This window comes from Struthio camelus, chromosome 9 (assembly GCF_040807025.1).
Source record: "Struthio camelus isolate bStrCam1 chromosome 9, bStrCam1.hap1, whole genome shotgun sequence".
Classification (NCBI taxonomy): Eukaryota; Metazoa; Chordata; class Aves; order Struthioniformes; family Struthionidae; genus Struthio; species Struthio camelus.
In genome coordinates this window covers 18,179,449-18,205,103 of record NC_090950.1, presented here as the reverse complement: position 1 = coordinate 18,205,103, position 25,655 = coordinate 18,179,449, and the positions used below count along the sequence as shown (strand labels likewise).

General features: G+C 43.7%; 2 protein-coding genes across 7 annotated transcripts in view; both read right to left on the bottom strand.

Moving 5' to 3' along the window:
- ACAP2 (ArfGAP with coiled-coil, ankyrin repeat and PH domains 2) overlaps window positions 1-5,893 on the bottom strand; it is a 76,578-nt gene extending 70,685 nt beyond the window's left edge. For all 4 annotated transcript variants that reach the window (XM_068955182.1, XM_068955184.1, XM_068955183.1 and 1 more), the window contains exon 1: window positions 5,492-5,893. In XM_068955182.1, coding sequence (XP_068811283.1) covers window positions 5,492-5,544 — 53 coding nt within the window. In that variant the 5' untranslated portion in view covers window positions 5,545-5,893. The remainder of the gene's footprint in view (window positions 1-5,491) is intronic.
- A 4,655-nt stretch (window positions 5,894-10,548) lies between these two features.
- Window positions 10,549-24,931, bottom strand: PPP1R2 (protein phosphatase 1 regulatory inhibitor subunit 2). Of its 3 annotated transcripts, XR_011142791.1 has the most exons (8): window positions 24,686-24,922; window positions 18,801-18,908; window positions 18,217-18,297; window positions 17,811-17,914; window positions 16,462-16,638; window positions 15,053-15,219; window positions 13,404-13,454; window positions 10,549-11,994 (listed from the first exon to the last, which is right to left on the bottom strand). XR_011142791.1 is itself a non-coding variant. In XM_068954151.1 (7 exons), the coding sequence occupies exons 1-6, from the start codon at window positions 24,847-24,849 to the stop codon at window positions 13,450-13,452; spliced, it is 639 nt and encodes a 212-aa protein (XP_068810252.1). In that variant the 5' UTR covers window positions 24,850-24,931; the 3' UTR covers window positions 10,549-11,994; window positions 13,404-13,449. The 3 variants fall into 3 exon arrangements, 2 of the variants coding, with proteins under 2 accessions (XP_068810252.1, XP_068810251.1); XM_068954151.1 differs by lacking the exon at window positions 15,053-15,219 and having other exon boundaries at window positions 24,686-24,931; XM_068954150.1 differs by lacking the exons at window positions 13,404-13,454; window positions 15,053-15,219 and having other exon boundaries at window positions 24,686-24,926.
- Between the last annotated feature and the right edge of the window lie 724 nt (window positions 24,932-25,655).

Below are 25,655 nucleotides of genomic sequence, written 5' to 3'. Positions count from 1 at the left end.
TCCAGACATATTCCAAGCAATATGCTAAAAAAGTCACTTTAAAACCAGAGAAATCTAAAAAAGTGACAGAATAGACTTTTTGTTATCCGTGAAACAAATGCTTATCGACTAAACTGCGTATCCGCAGCACAGAAAAAAAAAAAAAACCACCCACCCACACAACTTCTGAAATAGGAAATGAAGTGGACTAATCCTTCAATGAAAATATTACTTATTAGTTCATGCAAAATTGAATGCGATAGGTAATTTTTTCAGGTTATCGTATTTTGGGAATTATAAATTCATACCTAAAAGAACTACTAAATTCTCTTATCTGATGGCAGAAGGACTCAACTAGCCACCTATAAAATAATAGCTCACAAAACAAAGGTATGAAAGATATTTATTTCTTGAGGTGTAGTTTGGAAGAAAAACTCCTTTAGAGTTCACAACAGAGTACAGTATAAGAGCATGGCACACTTACTAACATAAGGTAGGGCAAAACAGACTTATAAAGCTAATTATGTTCTTCGATTTGCAGAGCAATAAAGAAACTTTATGATCAACATATTTCATTCTTCCTATATGCAAAGTGATTCACTCTTCCCTAAAAGCAAATAAATTGCATCAATTCTGTCAAGAGGTAAAAATAAATCTACCTTTATTTTTGCCACAGGAGTAAACAGAGCCATCCAGCGTTTCTACATCTTGCACTTCACTTAAGTGAGGCACAATCCCTGGTCGTGAGCCACTCAAAGTTCTTCTTGCACCTAATGCCTACACACACTCATGCTGCAGAACGTGCTAAAACTCCCACCATGAGACTAGCAATCTATTTCAACATCCTATTTTAATAGGATATTTAAATATTCAAGTATTTGCTACAGTTGACATGGAGGCTTGCCCAATGCTTTTCTAACTGTGCATTTCTATTTAAATAGTCATGCTTTTTTGTATAGCCTAATCTCTTTCACAAATACTTCTTGCAGACTGCAAGCTGGTCCATAATTGAACTAACAATTTTAAGTCTCCAACTTTAAAAAAAACAAACAAACAAACTTGAACTTTTTTTCTGCAAAACATGATTTAACAAACTGTCCATCAAAAGCCATGTTCTTCTTCAAAAGGAAAGACCAGAGACCAAATATTACAACAGCTACAACTTGGACTAACACCCACGTAAACGCCAGACAATGCAAAGATAGGTACTCAGCAATACAACACAAACTACATCCCTTACAGTAAGGCTGAGGTGCATCCCAGCTGCCCCCATTTAAATAAACCAGAAATAGTTCTGGTCACACACACAAGAACAAACAAATAACCCCCACACACTCCCACACCACTGCAGCATACTGGAAAACTTAAGTGACAAGCCAGTCTTACGCTGCAGGCTTGCCTACACACAAAACAATGCTTTAATGAAACTTAAAATGGAAGAATACTCAGACTAGTCCCTTTGAAGAGGATATGATATCCCCCTAATTCTACTCAGAGACTACCCATTAAGTATTTTTACTAAGAATAATAATTGGCAAAAGGTTTTTTTTTTTTTTCGGTCTACCTCATTCACCCATCATCTGGGCCACAGTTAATGTCTCAGGAAGCAAACGTTCTCTTGAACACAAAAGCGTTCAACTTCAGTAACGGTGACAGACAAGGATAAAGAAAGGATCTCAAAAATAAATAGCTTTTTACTGATGTATTTTAAAGACGAGAACAGATTACAGTTTTCCAAAGAGTTTTAGAGTTGCATGCAGTGCAATCAGCAGAACTTCACTGTTTGTACTAATGTGGTTACTTATCAAGATTGTTAACTGTTACTTACACCAGATACATTTCCACATCACCTAAACTTACTTCTCCTTTTTAAAATTCAGATTTAAAATGATCCCTGCGGCTGCTATAGCACATGCTTTCTTTTTTTCTTCTTGCAACTAAGAATGATTTCTCTTTTAATTAAAAAAAAAAAAAAAGTAAAACATCAACGTAAAAGCCTGTTCCATTAACCTCTGAAACTGGAATTGTCACTGTTTAAAGATAAGCAGAAACTATTATTTCACAATACTATTTGTGTACTAAAGGCCCTCTAAGAACTCTTCATTACATATGTAGAACGTGCCAAACAGTTCCATTCCTGTTCCTCAAGGACTGCTCCAAGGCCCCTCCCTAAGCAACTTCTTCTGTGTGAGGTAAAGCCATCCACACGTCGTAAGAGAACTGCGAATACACTTCCTTGTTGGACCTTTGGCCTGCCCATATTTTAAAAATGAGAGTCATGAAAGAAAAGCACATAACTTCTGCAAGACTATTTTATATGGAGCTCTGATAACTGTGTAAAAACTTTTTTTTTTAACCCGACTGGAAATTGCTAACATTCTTAATGAGTTTCATTCCCACATCTCTTCCGTACGTTCTCTGCAAAACCACACCTCAATCCATAACCTTTTCCTTTAACCTCTTCAAAACATCTATTTCTAAACTCAAGTTTCCAACCTCAAACTGATCCAATAAGTTGTAAATTTGCAAACCTAAAAATGCAATAGGCCATCATTGTTTTAGGTTTTATAATTCAAAGATTTCTTTATCTACTGGGGGAAAAAAGCATGCCTTACTACGAAATAATATACCATATTTTTGATGTGACTCACTATAGTCATTATTATCAAACCACATATCAGCAACTCAGCAGCAACAATCCATGCATACTCCCATCATACGCATTCTGAGCGAACTAACAAACCTTTGTTTCTTTGATTCAGGTAACTATGATATTCCCAATTACATCTCAAAGCCAGAAAGATGAACATGAACTTGATGAGAATCAGATAAGCAAGACAGCAACATGTCTGATGCTGTTTGTAGTAGCGTGTTTTAAAAGACTTAAACAGCTCTCTGAAAACAGTCTATGAACTTCTGTGAAAGACAGAAGCTAAAAGTCATTAGCACTGAATAATTCTTGGAGCAATATTTGGTGACTCAGGAACTCTGTTTCACCCACTTCCTCTGAGCTCACTCCACTGCTGTAAGAAAAAAAGGATACTATGACATTTCTATACACTATATGCCTCCCAACAGGTTGATTTAACTGCTCCAACAGGTATACCGATGGGAAAGATTGAGGCTACACCCACCTGTTCAGCAAGATCAGGAGGAAGCTGCAGTCCTGCTTCCTCCCTCTTACCCAGCACAAGAAAGCTCTTTACATCCGCGCTGCTCCCCATAATAACGTGAACACCGGGTAATGACCTCGCTCCACATCATGCTATACAGCCCCTTAACAAAACCTGCTGCAATAAATCTCATTTAGAAGGCTTTTTTCTATCTGGGTTAGTAACCTGTACGAGTAGTAAGAATGACCAAAGTTACAACAGTAACTAATGATTCATTAGCAGAAACATTTTTTCCCCAGAAATACTACTGGATTTTTGCTTCACAGTTTTAACCATTTCCTAATACTTGAAGGCTGGAAGAATGTTTTCTTGGGATCACACCACTTCACCACAAGATTTTCTGCAATTTCTTCAAAGGTAGTAGAATCAGAACTTGTCAGAAAGGCCACAACGCGCTAGATGACCCCTGACAAAGCGTGTTCCGCAGTTTCTCCCCTTAAAGGAAAATGTAACTTTCATAAGCTACATTAAATGGCACATTTCATTGTTACATTAAGCTATTTCAAGACAGCATTGCCACCAAATGGGACAGATTCATGTTAGCAAGTATGTCCAACTTAGCTGTTCCATAAGACTTCACCCTAAGTCAATCCAAAAGCTTGCTGCTGCCCTAGGGAGCTCTCACTCCCCACTCCCTTCTTCCAGCCTTGCTCCTGGCAGCGAAATCCCACCTCCTTCTCTCCAAAGGTTTTAGTACGCTTCACATCCCTTGCTACCCCAATCCAACTGACTAACCTAGCAGAAAACTAGGTTCCTCTCTTTCCTGCCAGGGCAGTGAGTTCATATAAGCATCCAACAACACCACAGCCACCAAAAAAATAGCAGGATCATGCAGCCAGGCTGCAAGCTGATAACAGAGACAGGAGAAAAAAAGGGAAGAACAGGAACTCCGACTTTTGGTAGAGGTAAACCACTCAAACCATCTTCTCCAACTTCATCCACATCCCACAACCATGACTGCTAGAGCCAATAAAAAGAAAACACACACACACATATATCCACAGAGCAGGGGAGGAACAGGACTCTCTCTTCCAACAGCCAGACTATGAAATTATGAAATTGGCCCATGCTGACCACAGAGCCACAAACACCCCAAACATGGACTGAACAAGGGACAGGAGGAGCACAGGAGTGACACATCGGCTCAAGCCTCAGAGCTGCTTGCCTCACCACCACCAGCATTATGCCAGGCTCATAAAGTGGACCTATAGGCACAGATCCACAGCCACACGTCCAACAGAGCGGATATAAGCATCCATAGCACATGCAGAACGAATAAAACATGGGGAAAGATGAATGAGAAAGTTACCCAGCACAGGCATAGGTGAGCCTTCAGCAATGACAGACAAGTGGTCACTCAAGCAAGAGCGGAAAATAGCAAAAAGAGTACATGCTTTGGTTTCTCAATAAGAGTATATTGAACTTGTTTGCTACCGGTACCCCAGCGATGGTCAGATTGAGTACAGACACACAGCAGCGACAGGTAGGTGACACTGGGTGCAGAACTGTAAGTTCAGCACTAAAGAACAGAAGACAGACCAGCTGAAACTTCCCGCTCTTGAGGCTGAGAAGACATTGCTTAGGCTGCTGAACGTTTCCTGCGCTAGCTGCCTGCTGCACTTCGCTGCCACCGCAGCTGCTCAGGGCTGGGTGACCCCAACAGCGTGCACAGCAGGCTGTGCTGCCTCCACATGAACCCCAAAACCCTACCGCATGGCCCACCCAGCCCCACCTATCACACACGCTCTCCTTTTAACTTGCACTTCTACCTCGGGTATCCCCTTCCCCCAAGAGTCCTTGCTCACACCTCAAGAGCCCAACAGCCGCTTCCTCACACACAGCCACCCACACGCACACTAGCCCCTGAACTGCCACCCTATGCTGTCCCCAAACCTGACCCCCACCTACCACCTTTCGTGGTCCCCCACGACCAGCAATCCTCAACAGCCCTGGCCCCACAGCCCAGGTCCGACCTGTCACCCTACCCACTCGCTGCCACACCATGTCCCCAACGTGTCACCCTCCAGGGTCCCCATAACTTCTGTCCCCCACTCCTTGCCCCCAGCCTGCCACCCTGCACGGTCCCCAACACCCCGCTCCCTCATCTACAAGGTCCCCCCCCACCGCCTCTATCCTCCATCCCCGACCTGCCACCGCACCCCACCCCACCCGGTCCGCGGCCCCTGTCCCCCGCCCCGCCCCGCGGCCCCCAGTCCCGCCACGCCACAGAGGCGGCAGCCCCTGAGCCCGCGCACGGCCCCCCAACCCGGGCCCCCCTCCCTGAGCCCAGGCTGCCCCCTGCGGCCCCCGCCTCCCCCCACCGCCGCCCCCGGCGGCACCTGAAGCGCGGCGAGTCCTTCAGGCACTCCTCGAAGTCCACGGTCACCTTCATCCTCGCCGGCCGGCCGGCCGCGGGGCGCGGCGCTGCTGCAGGCGGGCGGCGGCGGGGCGAGTCCGAGCCGGAGCCGGAGCCGGAGCCCGAGCCGAGCCGAGCCGAGCGGAGGACAACCGCCAGGCGGGGCTAGGCGAGGGCGGGGCTCATGGCGGCGGCGCGCAGGGGCGGCCGGGTCCAGCCGCGGGACGGCGACGGCGACCGTTGCTGCTGCTCCCGCTGCTACACCGCTCCGAGGGCCCCCCGGGCCCCCCTCCTCCCGCGCCCAGAGCCAACTGACGGCTCAGCTGACCAATGGCGAACAGGTCACGGAGGAATCAGCCAACGAAGCGGTGGCATAGGCGGGGCTTCCTCAAAGAGGCACGGGGAGGAGAAGGAGTGATAAAGAGTCCATCCAGTCACAGGAGAAGGTGAGGGCCTTGACCAATCGCGAAGCGCGAGGGGCGGGCATAGCAGTACGACCGCCCAATAACCGGGCCACTCGGAGGAGGTAGCCAACCGCCGAGCGGTGCAGGGACGGCTTCTCGCCCCCCCGCCCCCATCGTGCGTCCGAGAGAGGGACACCCGGGCAACGCGCCAATTGGCAAGCTCTGTTGCCACTGCTACCCGGAAGACCAATCCCAGCGCTCAGAAACAAAGAGGGGGCCGCCCCTCCGCTGCCATAGGCTGACCTGCCCGTCGCTCGCGACGCCGGCTGGAGATGAGTCCGCCCGGGCGCTCGCGTCGGGATGACGTTGCTCCCGGTGTGGGGAGGGGAGGGGGGCGCAGCGCGGCGCTCGGCTGTCACGACAGGCGACGCTGTCACGACAGACGGTCTTGTCGCGATAGGCCGGTGCTTCTGGCGCCTCTATGTCCATACTTGGGCTCTTATCAGCTTGCCTCTTTTCTAGCTCGCTAGGGAATAGTCAACCAATGACTTAAAAAAAAAAACAAAAAACCACACACTTTCTGGCAGCATGGTGCCAGGATGTGATTTATTTAATGGCAGCCAGATGTGCTGCACGAGGAGGTCATGGGGGAGGCCGCCCAGCAAGCGGTGCGTCTGAGAAAAAGGCTAGGGAAGACTGAACCCTCCTTCACAACCAGCAGTTAAATACCTTACAGATACTTATAGAACAGCAAAAAAAAAAAAAAAAATACCAGCGGGATGATAGATAACGAGCGACATGAAGCACTTTGAACTTCCAGTGCTTTGCTGGTCTCAGAGGAAACTCTCAGCGTTTATTCCTTTTGGATGCACAAGGGTTACCGTTCTCCCTGGCTTCCGAAATTTGAAGCAGGACTCGCCGGTCGGGACACCTCAGCGGCTTCTCCGCAGCAATTCTTCTGACTAGTGAAAACGGACGAACGCTGCAGTCTGGCCGCCGGAGGACACGGCCCTTTGTCGTTACCTTGCTTAGTGGGGTTTCGATTCCTGATGCATCACGGAATATAAAACTATCATTCTAGGTGAAATTTTTTTTTTCTGCCACTGCTAAGGAAAAAGCATGCAGGTGACGGTTCTGCACATTCTGATGATGCAGGAACAACGTTTAAATCCACCTTGGAGAAGTTACAGCTCCCCTCTCAGCTGTATCTACTTTGAAGCTCTAGATGCTGGAAATAGTTCATACACTTTTTAAAGGTATATTACTTACCAGAGATTCAAAGGTGTCTTTGAAGGAGAAACTTCAACAGCAGGAATTTTTTTCTATTGAAACAACACCAAGTATGCGTTTTGGGGGTTGTACACAACTTCTGCCTAAGAGTTTTTTTTTTCAAAACTTTTCAGACAGCAGAAGAGCTGCATCACAGATAAAGCAAAAAGGACCAAGCTGGTCCCGTCCTCCTCTTTGTAACGAAGGACTGCAGAACTTTATTCCCGATCCCTGATCCTTTAAGAGAAAACAGTGAGAAAAATAGCTTTAACAAGTTTTGGCACTACTTACTGTTCCCAGCTGTAAACAATCCCAAAGAAAAAAACTGCATCAGCCCTCATTGCAAATTATCAAAGGCAGGGACAGAATGCAAATTGCTATCTCAAATTAAAGGTGGCAAAGACAACACAACACCATGCCAAGTCACCAGCTGAATCCCGCAGCCGTGGTGCCAAGAGCCGGCTGCAGCTGATCCCATTCACGCACTACCTCTAGCGCCAGGGCAGTCGCACACCCAGACCCGTGCTGCCACCGCCGGGCAGCCCAGGACAGGCACGTGCTGCAGGACAGGCGAGCTTCATGCCATCGGCCGCCCCACGCTTCACCTGTGTATGTTTCATCCCCTTCCATTTTTGTTGCCCTAGCCTTTCTCTCTCCCCTGACTTCCCTTTCGTCTCACAAGGAGAGCCTGCACGTAAGGCCTCTCTCCTGAAAAACAGCTCGAATGCCTGCTCTAACCATACTTTTATTACAGGTCCTTTCACAGAAGCCAGCTGAAGCTTTTTGATTTAGCTGGCTGTGGTTCAGGATTTTTTTTTTTTCTCCTTTTAAAAGATTTGTGAAATGCCAAATCCAAACCAATGTGAAATGACCACGTTTCCACGAGCTGTCTCTTCACACAGAAAAAAAACAGCAGATTAAGAAATCTTTGTATCACCCAGGCCGCATTTACATTGTGAAATCCACTTTTCAATTCAAGTGTGCAATTTAGAGAGCCTAGCTCTTTTTGGAAAACAACATTGCTTCCTCAGGAGTAATTGGTTAGTCATTTTTCATTACTCAGTTCAAGGGACTGATTACTCAGTGCTGACCATGTAGACAAAAGACCAGAGCCACGCTTTAATCCTACAACACACACACACACAAATTACCATGAAAAACACAACCTTTTTCTGTGGGACAGCTATCTTAAGTTCTTAACTGAGGTTCCTAGACCTACCCTCACGTGTCGGGGTCCAACAATACACATAATCTGAAAACGCGTACAAACTAAAGTACGCCAAACCTACCCTGAACACTTCAAGAGTCCTTCCTCCTTTGCAGTGGTGAGGAAAGTGTAACATTGGTTTAAATACTCATTTACAAGCCCACCTGCCCACATTGTAAGAGCTACCAGTTTCTTCTAAAAGAGCTGTTAGAAGTCAATCCACAATACATCTATTAGACAGCGTCACAAGGCAGTAATGAAGGGAACAGTTTTATTTACTTTGTGACACTTAACACGGATCTCAAACAAAATAAGTACATTTGTGAGACTATATCATAAATACCACAAAAAGCACCGCTATTTGCGAGTGATCATCCAATTGAAAGCACATTGAAAATGTGTTCTTTGAATAGGATGCCTCCTAAGGACTAAAATAAACCTGTGTGAGAAGCCTCACAATTATGGCGCTGTGGGGCTCCATTTCCACACTACTGGGGAGGAAGGGGATAATTGTTTCCTCTTTACGCTACTCACTGCTGTATGACTGAGCCTTTACCAAAGGCACCACAATATTAAAACCTCCAATGTAAAAAGAGAAAAGGCATTTCTTCTCTTTTGCCCCCATTCAACAGGGAGCTGTAATTAATATTTCCAAAAGAGAAGGAAGTCAGATATCCCTCTGTAATAAAAACTGTACACAGTAGATAAGTTTACTTTGCAGTAACTACAGATATTTTAGCTTTTAAAACGCATGAAGGTGTAAAAGGCTGGATAAAATCAAGCAATCAGCCTCTCTGTTAAATGAAGCCTCAGGCATAGAAGCATCAGGTACATCAGGTTACATTCCAGATGAGCGAGATGAAGCAGGAATACAAACAGTATATTTGTTTTCACAGAAAAAAGTGAAAATGGCTTTAAAATGGAATAAAAGCTTTAATTAAGCCCATAACTAAAAAATCAACAAAAGTTATAACAAAACAGCATCTAACTAAAACTTGGGGCTTGGTGACACAGAGAAGGGGAGATCGCCCAAACAGCTTAAAATCATCTGAATGATGAAGGGACAAGTGATCTGAATGAATTTGAACCATGAAGTTGAGACTCACTCAAAACCAGCTTCATGAGTGTGTAATGTACTGTACCTCCCTCACAGCTACATCCTCCTGTGAGCTGGGATTTTGGAAACCATTACAGGAAAGGTCTTTACTGAAAAGTAGCAAAGGCTTTGTTTATTTGTTAAACACAATGCTTCCCAAGCATTGTAGGGTTCAAAGTACCCCCACTAAGCACTAAATGAAAATGAGGTCCTGGACAACCACAAAAAGGAAGCAGAGGGGACAGGAGGAAGTTTGCTCAGGTACACAGCTGCTTCTGATGGTTTCTGCCCCGATTTTGGGTACAGCCACTGCTTGACCTCATCACTAAGCACAAGTAGTCTGTCTTGCGGTATCAGAGAAGTCATCTGCATGACTCATTCACATCAGTCAAAATCTTGACCCCTTTGTACTCCAATCTGAAAATCACACAGACTTAAGTGATACCGCTCTCTCAGTAGGACATACTTCCTTGGCTGAAGCAGAGCAGGCCATCATCCAGCCAATCTGAAAAACAGGTCAGTCTGCACAGAGCCATGCAGACCTACTGGCAGTTTGAGCACTGCAAACTAACATATTTGGAATGTAAACACTTTGGCTCAAAAAATATATGATTTCAAAATCTAAAGTTAAAGCGACAATAAATGACTTTGGAAGTCAGTAGTGTTAAAATGCTCACTTTTTGGCCCTACTTATTCTATAGAAATGACCACGTTTGATACAATAAGAAACAGCACTCACTATTACTGAAAAGGTAGCATCACCACACTGGATTGACTCAAGGGTTCAACTCTTTCTTGTGAAAAGATGCTCTTAATTCTGATTCAGGTCCTTAGAAGCTAGACTAAATATCCCACAGCTCGCAATCCTGTTACCTGCTAAGAAGAAAAGAGATTTAGGAAAGGCACATACCACTACGTCCACTTCGCACAGCTCACAACACCCATTCTAATGTGTTAATCCTGAATAACATCTTTCAATGACTGCATCCCATTGCTTTATTCATTCTCAATGTGTTCTGGGATTTCATGAAAGCTCACACTTGAGAACACAGATAACTGTAAAATAATTTTCATTCCTTTATTCAAACTTCACATATACAGTGGACAAAAAGACATTTTAAAATAGTTCCATATAATTATATGGATTTTTGCAACATATCAAATTCAGATCAAAATTAAGATATACAATGTATTCTATAACCAAGCTAAAGCTTAAGTGTATACTTCATTTGTGTAATAAAAACCAAGAACTATTTTGAATACTATAACATTCACCAGTCAAAATCCATTGAGTGGGAAGTTGTTTGCAGTAATTTGGAGGTTCAAAAATCCCTCTTTACAGGGGTTATCCAACTACTTTGTAAACAGCATTTGAATTAGGCAGTCTCCCTTCCATTCTTCCAAACAGCCTTCATTTGCAAAATGCAGGCTGCTGCAAGTTACATTGGATCCAGAAAGATTTAGACCAGTGGTTTTCAGTACACGGGGTACAAACCCCAAGAGGGTATGAGATCATCATCAGTTATCTTTATATATAAAGAGCAGATAGAGCCTAAATCCATCCCATCTCCGCAGTCCTGATGTGGATTTCCTCCTAAATGGGTGTTTTACTTCAGGTGCTAGCAGCACAAGCACTCTTCATGCAGCTGGAAAAGTCCAAAAGTTTGAGACAAGAGCAAGAAGAGTGACAGTTGATGTGGTTTTAAAAAGAAAAGTTGCAGGGAACTTTCATGTTTTCAAGATAAGCCAAGAGAGCTCCAAAAAAACCCAGTCTCAATGGAAAAGATAGATGATAGTAAAATTCAAAGTTCAAGTTAGCGCGTTTCCAGTGTAAAAACATCCCTCCACCAGAAGTTAGTGCTGCCTTAGTCAGAAGCTAGTAATTGATTCCAAACATAGCTCTTAAAAATAATACAACTCTTCTTCTAGAGACTGGGAAAATACAGGTAATAACATACCGAAATCTAGATTAACAGGTCAAAATTCTACACAAAAAGTTGTAAGACTTAAATAATCCCTTTTTAAACTGCTTAACACATCTGACAAATAGCTTGCATGTCAATCCAATGTATGCTGTACCGTTTGGCTCTTGGATTCCAAACCCTTTCATAGGAGATACCACACCTAGAACACTGTCAAATAAATAGTGAAAAAAAATCCAAAGATACTGTCTGTGTTTCAAAGCATGAAGAGTAACAGTACATTACGCAAGATAATCAGCGTTACACATACAGGGAATGCCATTCTGGTCGAACAGATTATGAAGCAGTATTCTCCGTGAAATACTAGGCACAAGAATAAATCAGTTAGACAGTTTTTTTCTGCCTAATGGACAAGTCTAAAATTAACATTCTTGGCAATGCAACATTGTAACTGATATGCTTCTCGATATTTAAGAGCCATAATTGCAAAAATCATGAAGCAGTGTTTATATTCGTCTTGTTACAGTTCTGGACAGATTTCTTCTATGCTGTGTGCTCTACTTCCCAGCTGGTCACTAGTAGCATGTGCTGCATAAGAAAAAGATTACAAAAGTAGATAACTATTCCTGCTCAATGAGTAGTTTCAAAAAAAAAAAAAAAAAAAGTAGTAAGAAATGTCTGCTGAAATCATCTTTATTTCCCCATAGGTAATGTTTGTCATCCCAGAAGTATGTCCCATCTTCGCAGTCTACCTGTACTTTCAGTCCAAGAGTACAGAAACCTCCAAAATAGTTATTTCACTCTCACATTCCAAAGAAGCAGCCAACACTGTTGTTCAGCATACGACAGCAGCACTGAATGCTGGCCACCCCTGGATTTGGGAGCGTTTAGCCAAGAGTTAGAGTTACCAACGCGCAGAACTAACATATGAAGTTCCTGAAACACAAGCTCTTCAGGTCAAATGTCAATTCCAGAAGAGACATTTTGAAACAAAACAAGCTAATAAATGGAACAGTCTGTTTTGTTGTTCAAGAAATTACATTAAAGTCACGTTTTGAACCAAAGATCTTACATGCTACAGGGCAGAAGGCAATAAAGAGAAGGTTCCTTCTCATCAGAGCTTTTGTTATGAAAAAGCCAACTCTAACTCTGCTTTAAAAAAGAAAAATATTCAGTGGCATAAAGCAAAGACCAGAGAAAGCCGAGTCCCGATGATCTTCCTTTCTTAAAAAAAAGCCAGCTAGGCTCCGGCATGAGTTGGACTTAGTCACGTGCAGTTTAACAAGTGAATAGTATAGCTGACAAGCAAAACCAATTTGTGTATGCTCCTGGCCATCTCACTTAAGTCATCTTTATGATGAGATGCTGACTGTGGTTTAAGAAAACACAATGCATTCTGTATCCACCAAGGGCCAAAAGAGCACACCCAGTCAGCTGACAGCTAAGCTGATCACAGTATCTGAGCAGGGTTATCATAGCAATGAATAGCTAAATGCACCGTAAGCAGAGGACAATAGTTTTACTGCTCATCAATTGAATTGCTACAGATCACACCCTTTTATCTCCTGAGGAAATAAGCTTTTGTACAGCAGAAGTAAAACCAAGCTTATATTGAAGTCCTCATGCTTAAATTCACCTGCATCAGGAATCCTTCTTTCACTGATCTCAAAGAGAATTTTTAAAAGAAAAGCGTCTGCGGAAAGGGATGAAGGTCACCATCTTGCTGGCAAAGTCTATCATATTGTTCATGGAGTGCTAAATAGGGCATAGCCAGAGAAATTCCAAAGAAGCTGAAGTGCTGAAGCAAGCAGTCCCAATGCAGTCTACTGCAAGTTTAACATGTTTTTTTTCCCCCTCGGGAAAGCTTCTTTAGTAGTATCTGTATGCACAGATAAGGCACAGCTATCCGAGGCAAGAAAGGAATGACCCATCATCGACTGCAAACGCTTGCTAGCCCAGGATGAAAATAGGGGCAAAAACATACGAACAGTTCTCACCATTACTGACTTGACTGGCCATCTTCATTTCAATCAGCAAGAAATCTCAGTCTGTAACCAAGAAGGGCAACTTGTATTAGTGGTCTTGGTGGTACCTGACAGAAGCCTTCTTAAAAATCTGTCTCTGAGACATTAGCCTCTTTCTCAGCATAGACATTACAAAAGAGATTTGTGGAAGTCAGGAATACTGCTAGTTTTACTCAAACAAACAAACAAAAAAACCCCAGGTAGGATTAGAGGGTAGAAAGAAGCATCTGATAAGAGAAGCACAGAACCTTTAAGGGATCTTCACGGACAGACAAATCCCAAATGACAAGAGGCTCTCAAAGCGCCTGAAAAACAATCCAGGAGCCAGTGGAACCCCAGATTTACAACGGACTACCAAGAAACCACTCTTTTGTCACATCTTTACCTGGAATAATCATCAGTACCCTAAAAGAGTCACATTTCTCCAGTGGAAGAAACAGACCCTGCATGCCAGTTCTTACTTATATACGTTTATACACAGTCTGAGACCTAATATGTGAGTGGTAGCCACATCACCAGACAATTTCCGCAACTTCAAAAGAATTGAAGAAGTCAAATGAAAGAAATAATCAAAATGTAGGTACAAAGCAACATACAGAAAGAGGCAGATTTTTCCTTTGTTGTTAAAAAGGAGACATCAGAGCTGTTAGTCAGTTTAACAGACTGAAGCCAAAATAAGCCCTCACAGGTGTGATCTCCTGCATTACCAGATAACTTCACCCAATACACTGGGTAAAGAAAGGTCTCCTCCTCTGCTCTAAAAAGCACACTAAAATACAATGATTTGCAGCTGAAGAGCTCTTTGAAGGATATCCAGATGAGCAATCTTTCCACACAGCTTCAGAATAATCCACAAGCATCTTGATATGCTCACAGTCCTAAAGGGAGAAGCTTAGGAACAAGAATATTAATAGCATTTTGATCCACCTCCATAAAGGAAGAAACCAAATTGAAATACTGATTAAAACCAATTGCCTAGCATGGCCAAAACCACAGATTAGCAAAGAATCCAAGAAAGTTTTAAAAGCAGCTACTCAAGAAAAGCTCTGTGGCTCAAAAATACATTTAATTAACATTTATAAGAAAGGAGCCCTCGATGAGAGAATGATCAAGAGATATCATCTCCAGAAGGTTATTTCAGTAAAACCTTGACATTACTTTAACAAGGGTGTGTTTCTGAACATTTATCAGTCTCAACGTAGGAAATTTTTAAAAGGTGGGCAGTGACGAAAGACATGGAGCTGACGTTTATTAATACAGTTCTGACTGGATTCCATCACCTTTTCACCAGTCCTAGAGTCGCACACAACCAGTTAGAGCACACTGAATTCATGAACCATTTCAAAAGTGAGACCAGTACCTAACTTCTGAGGAAACGATCAAGTACACAGACCAAAAATTAAGACGGTTGATGTAGAGATTAGGAGATAACAAAACTTCGTGTTTCACTAAGCAGCATGATACAAAACAAAAACGGAAAGTTGAGAAACATGTGAAGTTAATGGAAAGTGTTTCTGTAAGTCATGGAGTTAAGGTGAACCAGTTAGAGTTAACGGGTTGATAGACTCCATAAATGTAACTGACAGTTTATCAGCCATAAGCAGTCTAAAATTGATAATTACCATTGGTGGCTCAGAAGCTGGGTTATGAAGCAAGGTGGAATGGACTTCAACAATAGAGATGGAAAAATGCTGCAAAGGTGTGCCTTCTTTCCACTGGAGAATGCAGCTGGGGAGCGTAGTTGCCTCCCTGTTTTACAGCAGAGTGCAGAAAGGAGCCCTCCTTTCCCCTGGAGAGTGAAGTTCTAGTAAATAGCCATATAAGGCATATTATAAATTACTGTAGGAAGTCAATCGATTAATGGGTCTCTGACATATACCAAATGACCCTCTAGCAATTATGAAGGCTTTAGCCTCCTTATAATAAATAGTGGAACGAAAATGTGCAATCCACAGAAACATTAACAAAAAAATCCAGCTTTGCAAGTCACCTTCTCACTGTGCAGAATTTAAATTCTAATTTTAGAAGAGTTCTTAGTTCACGTTGTTGCACCAATCAAATGTGAACCAGTTTAAACCCCTGCAGCATCTTCCCATGTCTGCAGACTGTGCTAACGTCTCACAACTTTGCCAAGCAACAGATGAATGAGGCTTACAAACTTTAATTCATTGGCACTAGTCTCATGAGCAGAGGTGTCCTTAATACCAAAAGCTTCTTCAAAGTCCCACATAGAGGTGGGAACTAAAAAGCTGTGGTTATTCACCGGAAGGCCACCACAAATATCGGAGACTGCTTTTATTACATAGTCTACCATTTTCACTCAGAGAGAAGCTGAAAGATGGAACAGAAGGTGTCAACCTCTAGCTATCCGATTAACATCAAGAGACAGCCCTGAAGCAGGTTACAGAAACAGTTCCCAGCTACAAGCCCCAGACTTTCTTACAGCAGCTAGAGGGAAGCTGAGCTTCTTATCCCACACTATAAAAGTGAATGCTACTGCTTAAGGACAAGCACATACTGAAGTCCTAACAGTACAGTTTTAAGTTACAGTAAGACAGAAGTTCTTACTTAGGAAGACAAGGATCCTATTCTCAACAAGGAGGAAGCAGTCATGCTATTTTCCCTTTTCCCATTGCGTACTATAGGACGGTTGAGAGTAGAATGGAAAGTGAATCCATCAGGCTCTTCCATGAGGCCACAGCTCAAAGTATTCTGTACAGGATACTCTTCCTCTAAAAGTGATGCTGGCAGCTTCACTACCGAGAGTCAGTTATGCTGTGGAAATAGCACCGGCCTCAAGCAGAGTTGCTTGCTTTTCTGTTGAGCCACAACAGAAAAAAGTCCTCACCCTTAAATTGATGTTTTTAGTACCATTCTACACGTCTATCAAGATAGTACACAGTATTACACATTAAGCATTACATACATACTTCCCCTTTTCTATTCATTCTTACACTTGAGTCTACTGATTTTCCAACAGCTGAAAGGGCTACCATGCTTAAACATGCTTTTTGATTAATCAGCCGCTCACCATGTTCAGTTGCTTCTGTATTCATTGTTTCTACATCTGCAGCATCATGCATCTCTTCATCCTCATCCTCCTCATCTTCACCATGTAGTTCTTTCGCAATGAGCTGTCTTGCCAGTTTGATATTTCGCCCTTCGTTGTAGTGCATCTTTCTCTTCATTTCAAACTGTTTCTTCTTCTCTGTGGACACACAAATCTAAATATTGAACTGATTTTTTAAATCAGCTTATCTTCTCTTCAGAGATACATGATCATCAACTACTTCCTAGGTCAGTTTCACTCCCACTTTGAAAATACATTGTTTATATCATCAAGCAACTCTTGAATTCACAATATGTTCTTCAAGCAGTGAAATGTTCTATCAAACCAGTCTGACATAAAAGAGCTAATAGTTAATGGACTGGAATGGCTGGAGTGCTATTCAAAGAACCTGTCTGCAAAGTTTCAGAAGTCTTCTTTCAAGCAAACTTACAGGCAAATTGAGACATCACTGGTAGGCTAGAAAATGAATTTCTGCAGATGTCTGACTTGACCCCTGGCTAGCTACCAAAGGCATCAGAGATGCATTTACCATGTGTAGAAGAAAATATTTTCCACTTTCCCCGTGGCCTGAAGCCTAACTTTGCTCCACATATTCAGCATTCCTGTGACAGGTCTAGCAGTAACTCATTTTAATCAAACACTGTTTTTGTCTTCCTCACCAGAACTGGAAGGTTACATGCTCAAAGTTGATGAATGGGGCCAAGAAACATGAGAAGTAACAGCTAGAAAACACAAGCTTGTAACCTTAGGACTGTATCCTCAAAACATTCTAGCCCAAGCTAAGGCAGAATAGCATATCTATTGAAGATGAATAAGGCAATTTGCTACAGAATGTTTATAGTTTTCTTGCTAGATCCATCTACCAGCTGATTTGAAGCTAATAAACATAAAAAACATCTACACACTTCCAAGCAGTTGTTAGTGCTTTAATTGCAGTGGTACTCATTAAATTGTTAATTCTTCCCAAAACGTGTCCTGATTAAGCAATACTCCCTCATCCCCAAAACAAAAGAGCCTCTCATATGAGAAGGCCAGATTTCTTTAAAGGAATTTCCACACCTTCAGCTCATATGCAAGGGGTCATCCAGTAGCAGCAGGCTGCTTCTTTATATATGTGGATCCCGAAACAAATAGTCCTGACTAAACAGCTGTGATATTTCTAATCTTTTACTTACATTTGAGAGGTTATATATCTCCACTTTCAAATGACAACACCTGTCTACTAGATGTTACTTTTCCTTCCCAAATATTTCTTACCAAAACGTTCAAACTACTGGTAATAGGAAAAAAAAGAAACCACTTATGCCTACCTCGTTCTTCAGGTGTTAATTCTTCATCTTCCTCCTCCTCCTCACTGCTTTCCTCCTGCTTTGCTAGAATCTTGGGTCCCTTACCTTCAGCTGCAGCTGCTAGTCTACATAAAACATATAACGGAAAATGCTGAAGAAGCAAGTTTTCACAATCTAAAATACATTAAGTTTCAGAATACTCATACAAACTGCTCTGTCCAATGTTTTTGCCACATGCATGTGTACTAACATCCTGCAAGAGATCGTTTTCATTCCAGAGGCACTATTAGCACAGAAGACTACTTTGTTTCACTGCAGATAGCAAAAATTCGATTTCCAAGAACAGCAGCGTCTTTCCAAAAAGCAACTACTCCTACAAAGATATGATGATCGTAACGTTTAGTCAGTTTTCTATGACAATACTTACTTTTTAGTCAACACATCTGCTTTTAAGGGCTCATTCGACTCTGAATCGCTCACTGCATCCTCATCATCTTCTCCTACCATGCTTGGAAGGCAAACAAAGAAAGTAGCCTTAATCAATAACTTGCTGATCAAAATTTGATTGATAAAACCATCAAGACCCTACCACACTCAATTAAATTAAAAGACTTCTTTACTACTTTAAGAGTTTTCTAAATCCAATTTAAATATTTATATGAATGATAGCTTTATAAATATTTATATAGATGAAAGATGTCAACTGAAAATCAATACAATTCTCACTTATTTATTCCATTAATAACCTAAAGCCTCATATACATAGACCTTATAAAATCCCCTTATCTTTTTCGGCAGTACTGCTCAATAAGTATAAGCCTTTATTTAGCAGGTTTGTAAACTCAAATATGTTGCATACATCCAATAGGATTGCACAGTCTCTCAGGCAAGCAGCTATAGTTTTAGTAAATATTGCATCATCCAAAAAGGCCATATTTGCTGCAAAACTACTACCACATTGCCTAGCATCAAAGATTAATGTTATTTAGGACAGCTGTTTGACAAGCCTACCTGTGATAAGGAGTACTGGGCTCATCTATTTTCATCAAACCATAATCTTTGCCTGCTGGATGGTACGTAGCTATGATGTTCATTTCATCCCACTTCTGGGATTTTTTACTGAAATCAGAAAGCCAAGTTAATTGTCTCACAGTCTAAAAATGATTTCTTCTATCTGACCATAGAAAAGGAACATTTGCAACATCTTTTGCCCTCTATTACATTCTATGCAAAAAGAATATTGTTATGACACACAGGCATGTTCCAAACGTAAATGTGATTATTAAACGCCAAGTTACAGCAAATGATCAGTGCAACTTTACAACTCTTTCTTTTCCAACTCACAATAGCTGAATGAATCCAGGGTATTATAAATATATTCATATACAAAAACACACACACACACATATATATTTCCCCCCCATCCCAAGAGACTACCAGTCCTGTTCAATCACTGTCCCATTAACTGTCTGCTCTTGTTACAGGTCCCTGGCAAATTATTCTTCCTCTTATTACAACCCACAACATTTTGACAAAACCAAGCAACTTCCCCTGATCCCCGCTCAGTCAGCTGCTATGATAATTACTGAAACTGTTGCACGAACAATACCAACAAATAACTTCCTGCAGTAAAAGAAGTACCAGTTAACTGTTGGTTTTTAATGCTGCTTTGGTCATCCTAATCTGGAATCATAAAATGGGACTGTAATTAAGCCACAGGAGTTTCATACTTTACACAGCTAGCCAATAGCAATGATGCATTATTTAGAATTGCCATGACTAATCAGAGAATGCACCACTTTATGTATACATACAGAAACAAGAACACCCAGAGCAACAAAATACGCAAGCCACAAAGCAAACAATTGTCATGGGGCCAGAAGAAGAGCTGCACCTTCTCTAATCTGGAAACCACGTGAACGTTTAATCTACAGAACCTACCTTTTTTCCAAAAGGGTTAACACAAGCTTCACACAAAATGGTCTCTCCCTTAGGCTAAGGCACAAAATCTAACTTTAGAATATTAAACTAATTCCACCGTTTAATATTAGTTTATCTGTTAACATATTCCTGAAATGTTGTTAATTATGATTTAAGGAAGAGAATGCTACAGGGTTTAAGGTTTGGTGGGTTTTTTTCGGTTAAACAAATTTAACTTAATCACTCTTGCTTAAACACATCCTGTTCTAATCTCAGGTTACTAGTTTTGAAAAGATACTCCATCTCAGTAATACAGACACTTACGAGCAGAGCCCTAGCTGTAAAACAGAGAAACTGATCAAACAGAAGTCCACATTTATGGAGAGCATTGCGTACAATACAACGGAAAAAAACTGTCAAAAAGGAAAAAAGAAAAGTGGCGTTTACACTGAATTCTATATACTACAAACCTATAATCTAGAAACACATACAAATAAGCAAGCTCAGTCACCTTATCAAATACTAACCCACGCCAAACCATCATGTTTGAGGTTTCACATCTCTTTAACCGTTTTGTTCAACTTGCAACACAAGGATTACAATCTGAACGGACAAAACATTAGTCAGATTGTCTGCTCCGATATGTTTGGCAGGGTGGAGAATCACAAGCTTGATGATGACAAAGCAAGAACTCTAGGTCTAGAAATGCCAGTTATTCAAACCTACCTACTTGGGAGTCTAAATTCACAAGTTAAACATCAGCCAAACACGTGCTTGAGGTTCATCTATGACTAACACCAAATGATAACGTGGTTTCGTATTGAGTACCTGAGAACTTTTACCAGTCACAGCAGTAGGACAATGGTATGCGGTCTCTATGAAGAGAGAGAGCTTAGTTTAAGAGCAAATAAGAAAGATGGGAGAAACTCTTAACACATCCCTTTGTGCTCACTGCACTTGCCTCAGAGTGCAGCTCCAAAGCAGCACACACTATCAAGTCAAGGCTTCTGCCTGGCCACGTGATCACTGCCTCCTTTGCACCAGCACTCATACACTAATTCAACAGAGGAAGCTATTTTTATTTTTTTAAAGGTTGTTTTCTGCTCTGGCTGCACAAGCACAGGCAAAAAAGTAAGAGAAGCGCTGCACCAAGTAGCCCACCACAAAAAAAAGGAAAAAAAAAAAAAAGACTGATTTTCTGCCAGTTTTAAGATTCCTGAACTGGCTCATTGCCAAATCTGACAACCAGTACCTGTTCTAGGGAAGCAGCAGGCACAGAGAGCAGACATCGTCATGGGCTGTTCGCTTGGGTCTCCACATAAAAACACACAGTCCTCAAAGAGAGAAAAGGCTAGAGTTTCTAGCCCAGGCTGGAGGAGAATATCAAACAACGGTGACTGGGAATTGGAAGTCAAAAGATCTAAATGAGGGAGTGGGAGAGAGAATGAGGACCTAAAGGATCCCCTGACAAGGAGGGTCAGGAAACAGCTGTGAACTCAGGATCTCATTTGATGTGTTGCTTTGAACCTGGAGTGCGCCCAACTTGCAAATTCCAAAAATTAGTTGGAATTGCAAGAACGAAGACTAAAATTTGACACGCTACCTTCATAGTCCCAGAACTAGCACACACCTAGACAGCTCTGACAACCCTAATACTAGAGTTTTAAAAGCAAGGACAGATAGAGAAGGTAACTACTTCAGGCACTGAAGTTTAAACTGCCTGTGTTTACAATTCAATACTTAGCAATAATATTGGCAACCTTAGAAAATCTTTTTGGCATACACTAGGCTTGAAATTAGACAGTCTACAGCCTGTAATTCAGGAATTCATAAATACAAGACTGAAGAATATTTTTAGTGGTTGGTTTTTAGTATTCATTTCTTTTAACTTACATACCAACGTTAAAAGCCTTGGCTGTGGAACACTGACACCCCCCCCCCCCAAAAAAAAAAAAAATTCGAAATTCAGCTAGGAAAAAGGTATCATTAGTGGTAAACAGACAGACATGTCATTTCACCCCTCAGTGTAAGAAGTCTTCACATGAGGGTGACTAACTGCTCTAAAAAACCCACACCTCCTTTGACTGTCTCTAATTTAGCATGCTTAGGCATGCCAGAGCAGCATAAAATTAATGATACAAGCTTCGGATCATCACAGAAAAATGCCTCCTGACAGTGCTTCAGATACAGAAATATGAACTCTAATCTTCCTTACTAAAATCAGATTTGAAAAGTGAAAAATGCCAGAAGCACTCACCTATATTCTCTCAGTTTTAAATACTGAAATAATTGTTTATTTTGAGATCACACCTTGATAGGCCAGATGCCTCTGCAGCAATACTACTCTAAGGAACGCCTCTCTCACACCTCACTTGCTCCTACTACAGCAGACCCTTCTCTTGTTTGTCCCAACAAAAAGCTAAATACACACACAAACACACACTTAGTTACTTTGCAAAATGCCAGACCAGGGCGCTCACAGGCTCCTACTAGAGCCTTAAGGCAAATAATGCCATACACCAATAATGTCGTGAACACATCTACCATTAAACCACGATTTCAGCTCTTAGGGTGCCGTTCGAGTGGTGCTCCAACTTCATGAGCTTTGCTCTTGCATCACGCCTTCACGAAGGAAGCTTTCCAAAGACTTTAACCATCACTAGCAACAGTGCAGGTCAACAATGACGTAAACACACTAGAGTTCTCCTCAAAGTAGTGTTTTAAAATAAGACAGCAGATACAATGAACTCCATCTGCAGCTATGAATTTCAATGTTAGGACTAAGTAGAGAGGCTGTAATAGAAGTGCACCTAGTAAACAGATGCCTTAGTTCATAAACTAATTTTTAATCTTAAAAGATCACAGCTGTACCATTTGTGGTTCTTTTAAACACAAAAAATGATTTTGCTGCAGTCAGAAATAACACAGATTCAAGTTTCCAGAATTGAGAACCAAAAATAACATCTGCACACAGACTAGTTTTAAATACCCTCTACTGATCTTTCCAGGAAAGCTTCCAGTACAATCTGCCAAGTTTAGCCAACATCCTTTAGCTTGCAAGGCAATTTCTGAATTAATCTAATAACACATTTACTGATTTGCATTGGTAGACAGAATATAGGAGCTGGATTCCTGCCCACTTAACTGCATCACAAGAAATTACTGTGTACTATAACCAGCTACCCTATATACACAGCTCATCAATTTGTTTTCTAATTTATGATCATTCTACAAGTTGGTACAAAGAGGCTATAGAATATTAGGCTACTAACAACCAGCTTAACTTGAGGTCAGGTATGGTAGTAAACACCTCATGTGTTACATCATATTAAAACTAGAAAGCAGAAAGATAACAACATTTGTGCAACATACTGCCACTGACATTCACCTCCTTCAGAAACACTATCTCATTCCTTCAGTTGCATTAATTCTCCCTGGAAAGTGGGAGCACTCAATACAGGCAGTTCCACAAACAAAAAACTTCTGGTCTTAACCCTGCAGGGTAGGAACCATATTTATGGCTTAACTAGGCCAAACAAAAAAGGAACACTACCATAATAAACAAAATTTGCATGTCACTTATCATACCTCTCCTTATAATACCGGGTGAGGTCCCAAATGAGTAACACCGTCAAGAGCAATTTTATGAATGGGGAGTTCAGGTCTAACCCTGGTCATCACAACACTATGGAATCTCAGAGCTACGCTAAGCAGCAGGTATTCAGTGATAACATGAGGACAAACGCAGGAACTTTTACTGGTCAAGGACAGCTACTCTCTTGCTGGCTGGCTAAAGATCACTTCTTTCATATTTGGATTAACTCAGAGCGTTACAATTAAACCAAGATTTTCTCATCATTAAAAATACAAGTCACTTCACCAGTGCATGTTCTCAAGCGTGAGATCTTTGGAGATCAATCTTGGAGAACCAAAACCAGATCTTACTTATGTTTCAATCCAGCAGAAGTCTCCTCCCCACAGACTACCTTTGAGGAGAAGACCTAGTCTCCCACAGTAAAGTATATTTTCCCAAACTGCACCTTATCCTTCCAGCAATTGTAAAACCTTCCCCTTTGTCAACTGGCTTTTCGGACAAACTTTTAGAGGTAATTTTACTTCTGCTGGTGCTCCATAAACAGCAAAGAACTACCTTAGCTCTTTCAGTTGCCACACTGCACAGCCAGATCATACGCTCGGCAACACAGTCACGACTAGAGTAATTCTGTCCTCCTTCCTGCAGCCCTCCCTCACTTTCACACCCACAACCCTTATCATCCTCTGCCTTCTTACCACAGACCCATGTTTCAAACCGTGCCTCTTCTTCCCACCCCCAGAAGCCAGGGCCTCACCACAGGGCCATGTTTCCACTCTGTGACCCCTCTACGTATGGGATTTTTCCCAGGGCAGCCTCTGGCACCAGAAACACAAAGAGTTTCAGAGCACTGCTGAAACTCACAGAGTGCAGACTCACTGGTAGCTTATTAAACAAAACGACCCAGACGCAACCTCATGCGGAGGCTTTGTCTCCAAAGCAACAAACGCCCAGAGCACAGCGCTTAAGGGAAGCCTGCCCCAGTCTTGCCTCTCTTTCTGACACTCTTTCCCCAAGCCTCTTTTAGGGGCAAGCGTGAGACAGGAGAGCAGGCCTCAGCAGGGCACTTCCCACCGCCCAGACACCTCCATAGCGAATGACCCACTAACGTGTTCACACGCTGCTACCTGCCAACTTAAGGCCACCACTAAAAAACGGAACAGCCCAGAAATCTCCCGCTCGAGACCCAGTCACGCAGGCCGCTGCCCAGTCATCAGCCCGGAGCAGCTAAAGCCTCCTGCGACCTCTCACAGCCCCCTGCGGGCAGGGCCCCGCACAGGAGGCGAGGCCCGGCCCGGCCCGAGCCCGCCGCCGCACCGGAGCCCGGGCCTCGCCGAGCGGCAGAGCGGGGCCCCAGCGGGCCGGGGCCGGGCGCGGCCCTCACCCGTGCTCGTCCTCGTCGCGGGCCGGGCTGGCCCGCCGCGCCCCGGGGGCCGCGCCCCCCGCCGACAGACCGCCGCCGCCGCCGCCCTTCTTCAGGATGCCCTTGATGGGCCCGCGCCCCGCCGCGCCCGACGTGGAGGCGGCTGGCACCGAGGGCGCCTCCATGACCGCGCTGCGCCGCTCGCCCGGCTGCCGAGCGGGACCGGGAGCAGATCCGCGCCGCCCCCGCCGCCGCCGCCGCCGCAGCCTGCCTGGCCCCGCCCCGCCCGGTGCGTCACAACCGCCCCGCGCGGCGCGGAGCGGCGCTCGGCCCCATCGCCCTGCCGCGCCCCCTGGCGGCCGGCGGAGCGCCCTGCCGCCCCGCCCGCCCTCGGCGGCTGTGCGCCTGCGCGGCCGCCCGCTCCCCCGCCCCGCCCCGCCCCGCCCCGCCCCGCCCCGCCCCGCCCCGCCCCGCCCCGCCCCGCCCCGCCGGTGTGCGCTGTGGGCGGTCTAGCGCGCGCCGGGCTCGTGGCCGTGCGTGGGGCTCGTGCGCGCGTCCTGCACACCCACGCGTTCACCCATGCGTGCTGGGCTCCCGGGAGGCTTTCACGCGCGGGAGGTTCGCGCACAGCTGCGGGGCTTTTTGCACGCGCGTGGGGCTCTGGGACACGCGTGAGGCTCATGCAGGTGTGTGAGGCTCTCGCGCACGCAGCCGGTCTTGCACGTGTGCTGTGGCTCCCTGCTGCGGGAGCCGCAGGGTGCCACCCCGGGGGCTCAGCCGGCTGGCAGCGCCGGGGATTGGGCTGGCCCCAACTCACCAAGCTTTGGCGTTAGGATTTAAAGCAGTGAAGACATGCAAAACTAAAATAAGGAGAAACCCCACAAGCTGTCAGGTTACAAGTGTTGGGGGCTCTGTGCGTCTGAGCCCTCGCGGAGGCAGGCGGCGGCCGCGCGGGTCCGAGCGCGCCGGGGAGGCGCCGCACGGCCGAGGG

Coding starts and splice junctions, on each gene's coding strand:
- PPP1R2 (XM_068954150.1), bottom strand. CDS start 24,849: ATGGAGGCGCCCTCGGTGCCAGCCGCCTCCACGTCGGGCGCGGCGGGG. Junction 16,639..17,810: donor ATTAACACCTGAAGAACGAG/GTAGGCATAAGT, acceptor GTGTGTCCACAG/AGAAGAAGAAACAGTTTGAA. Junction 11,995..16,461: donor TACAGAAGCAACTGAACATG/GTGAGCGGCTGA, acceptor TTTCTTATGCAG/CACATGCTACTAGTGACCAG.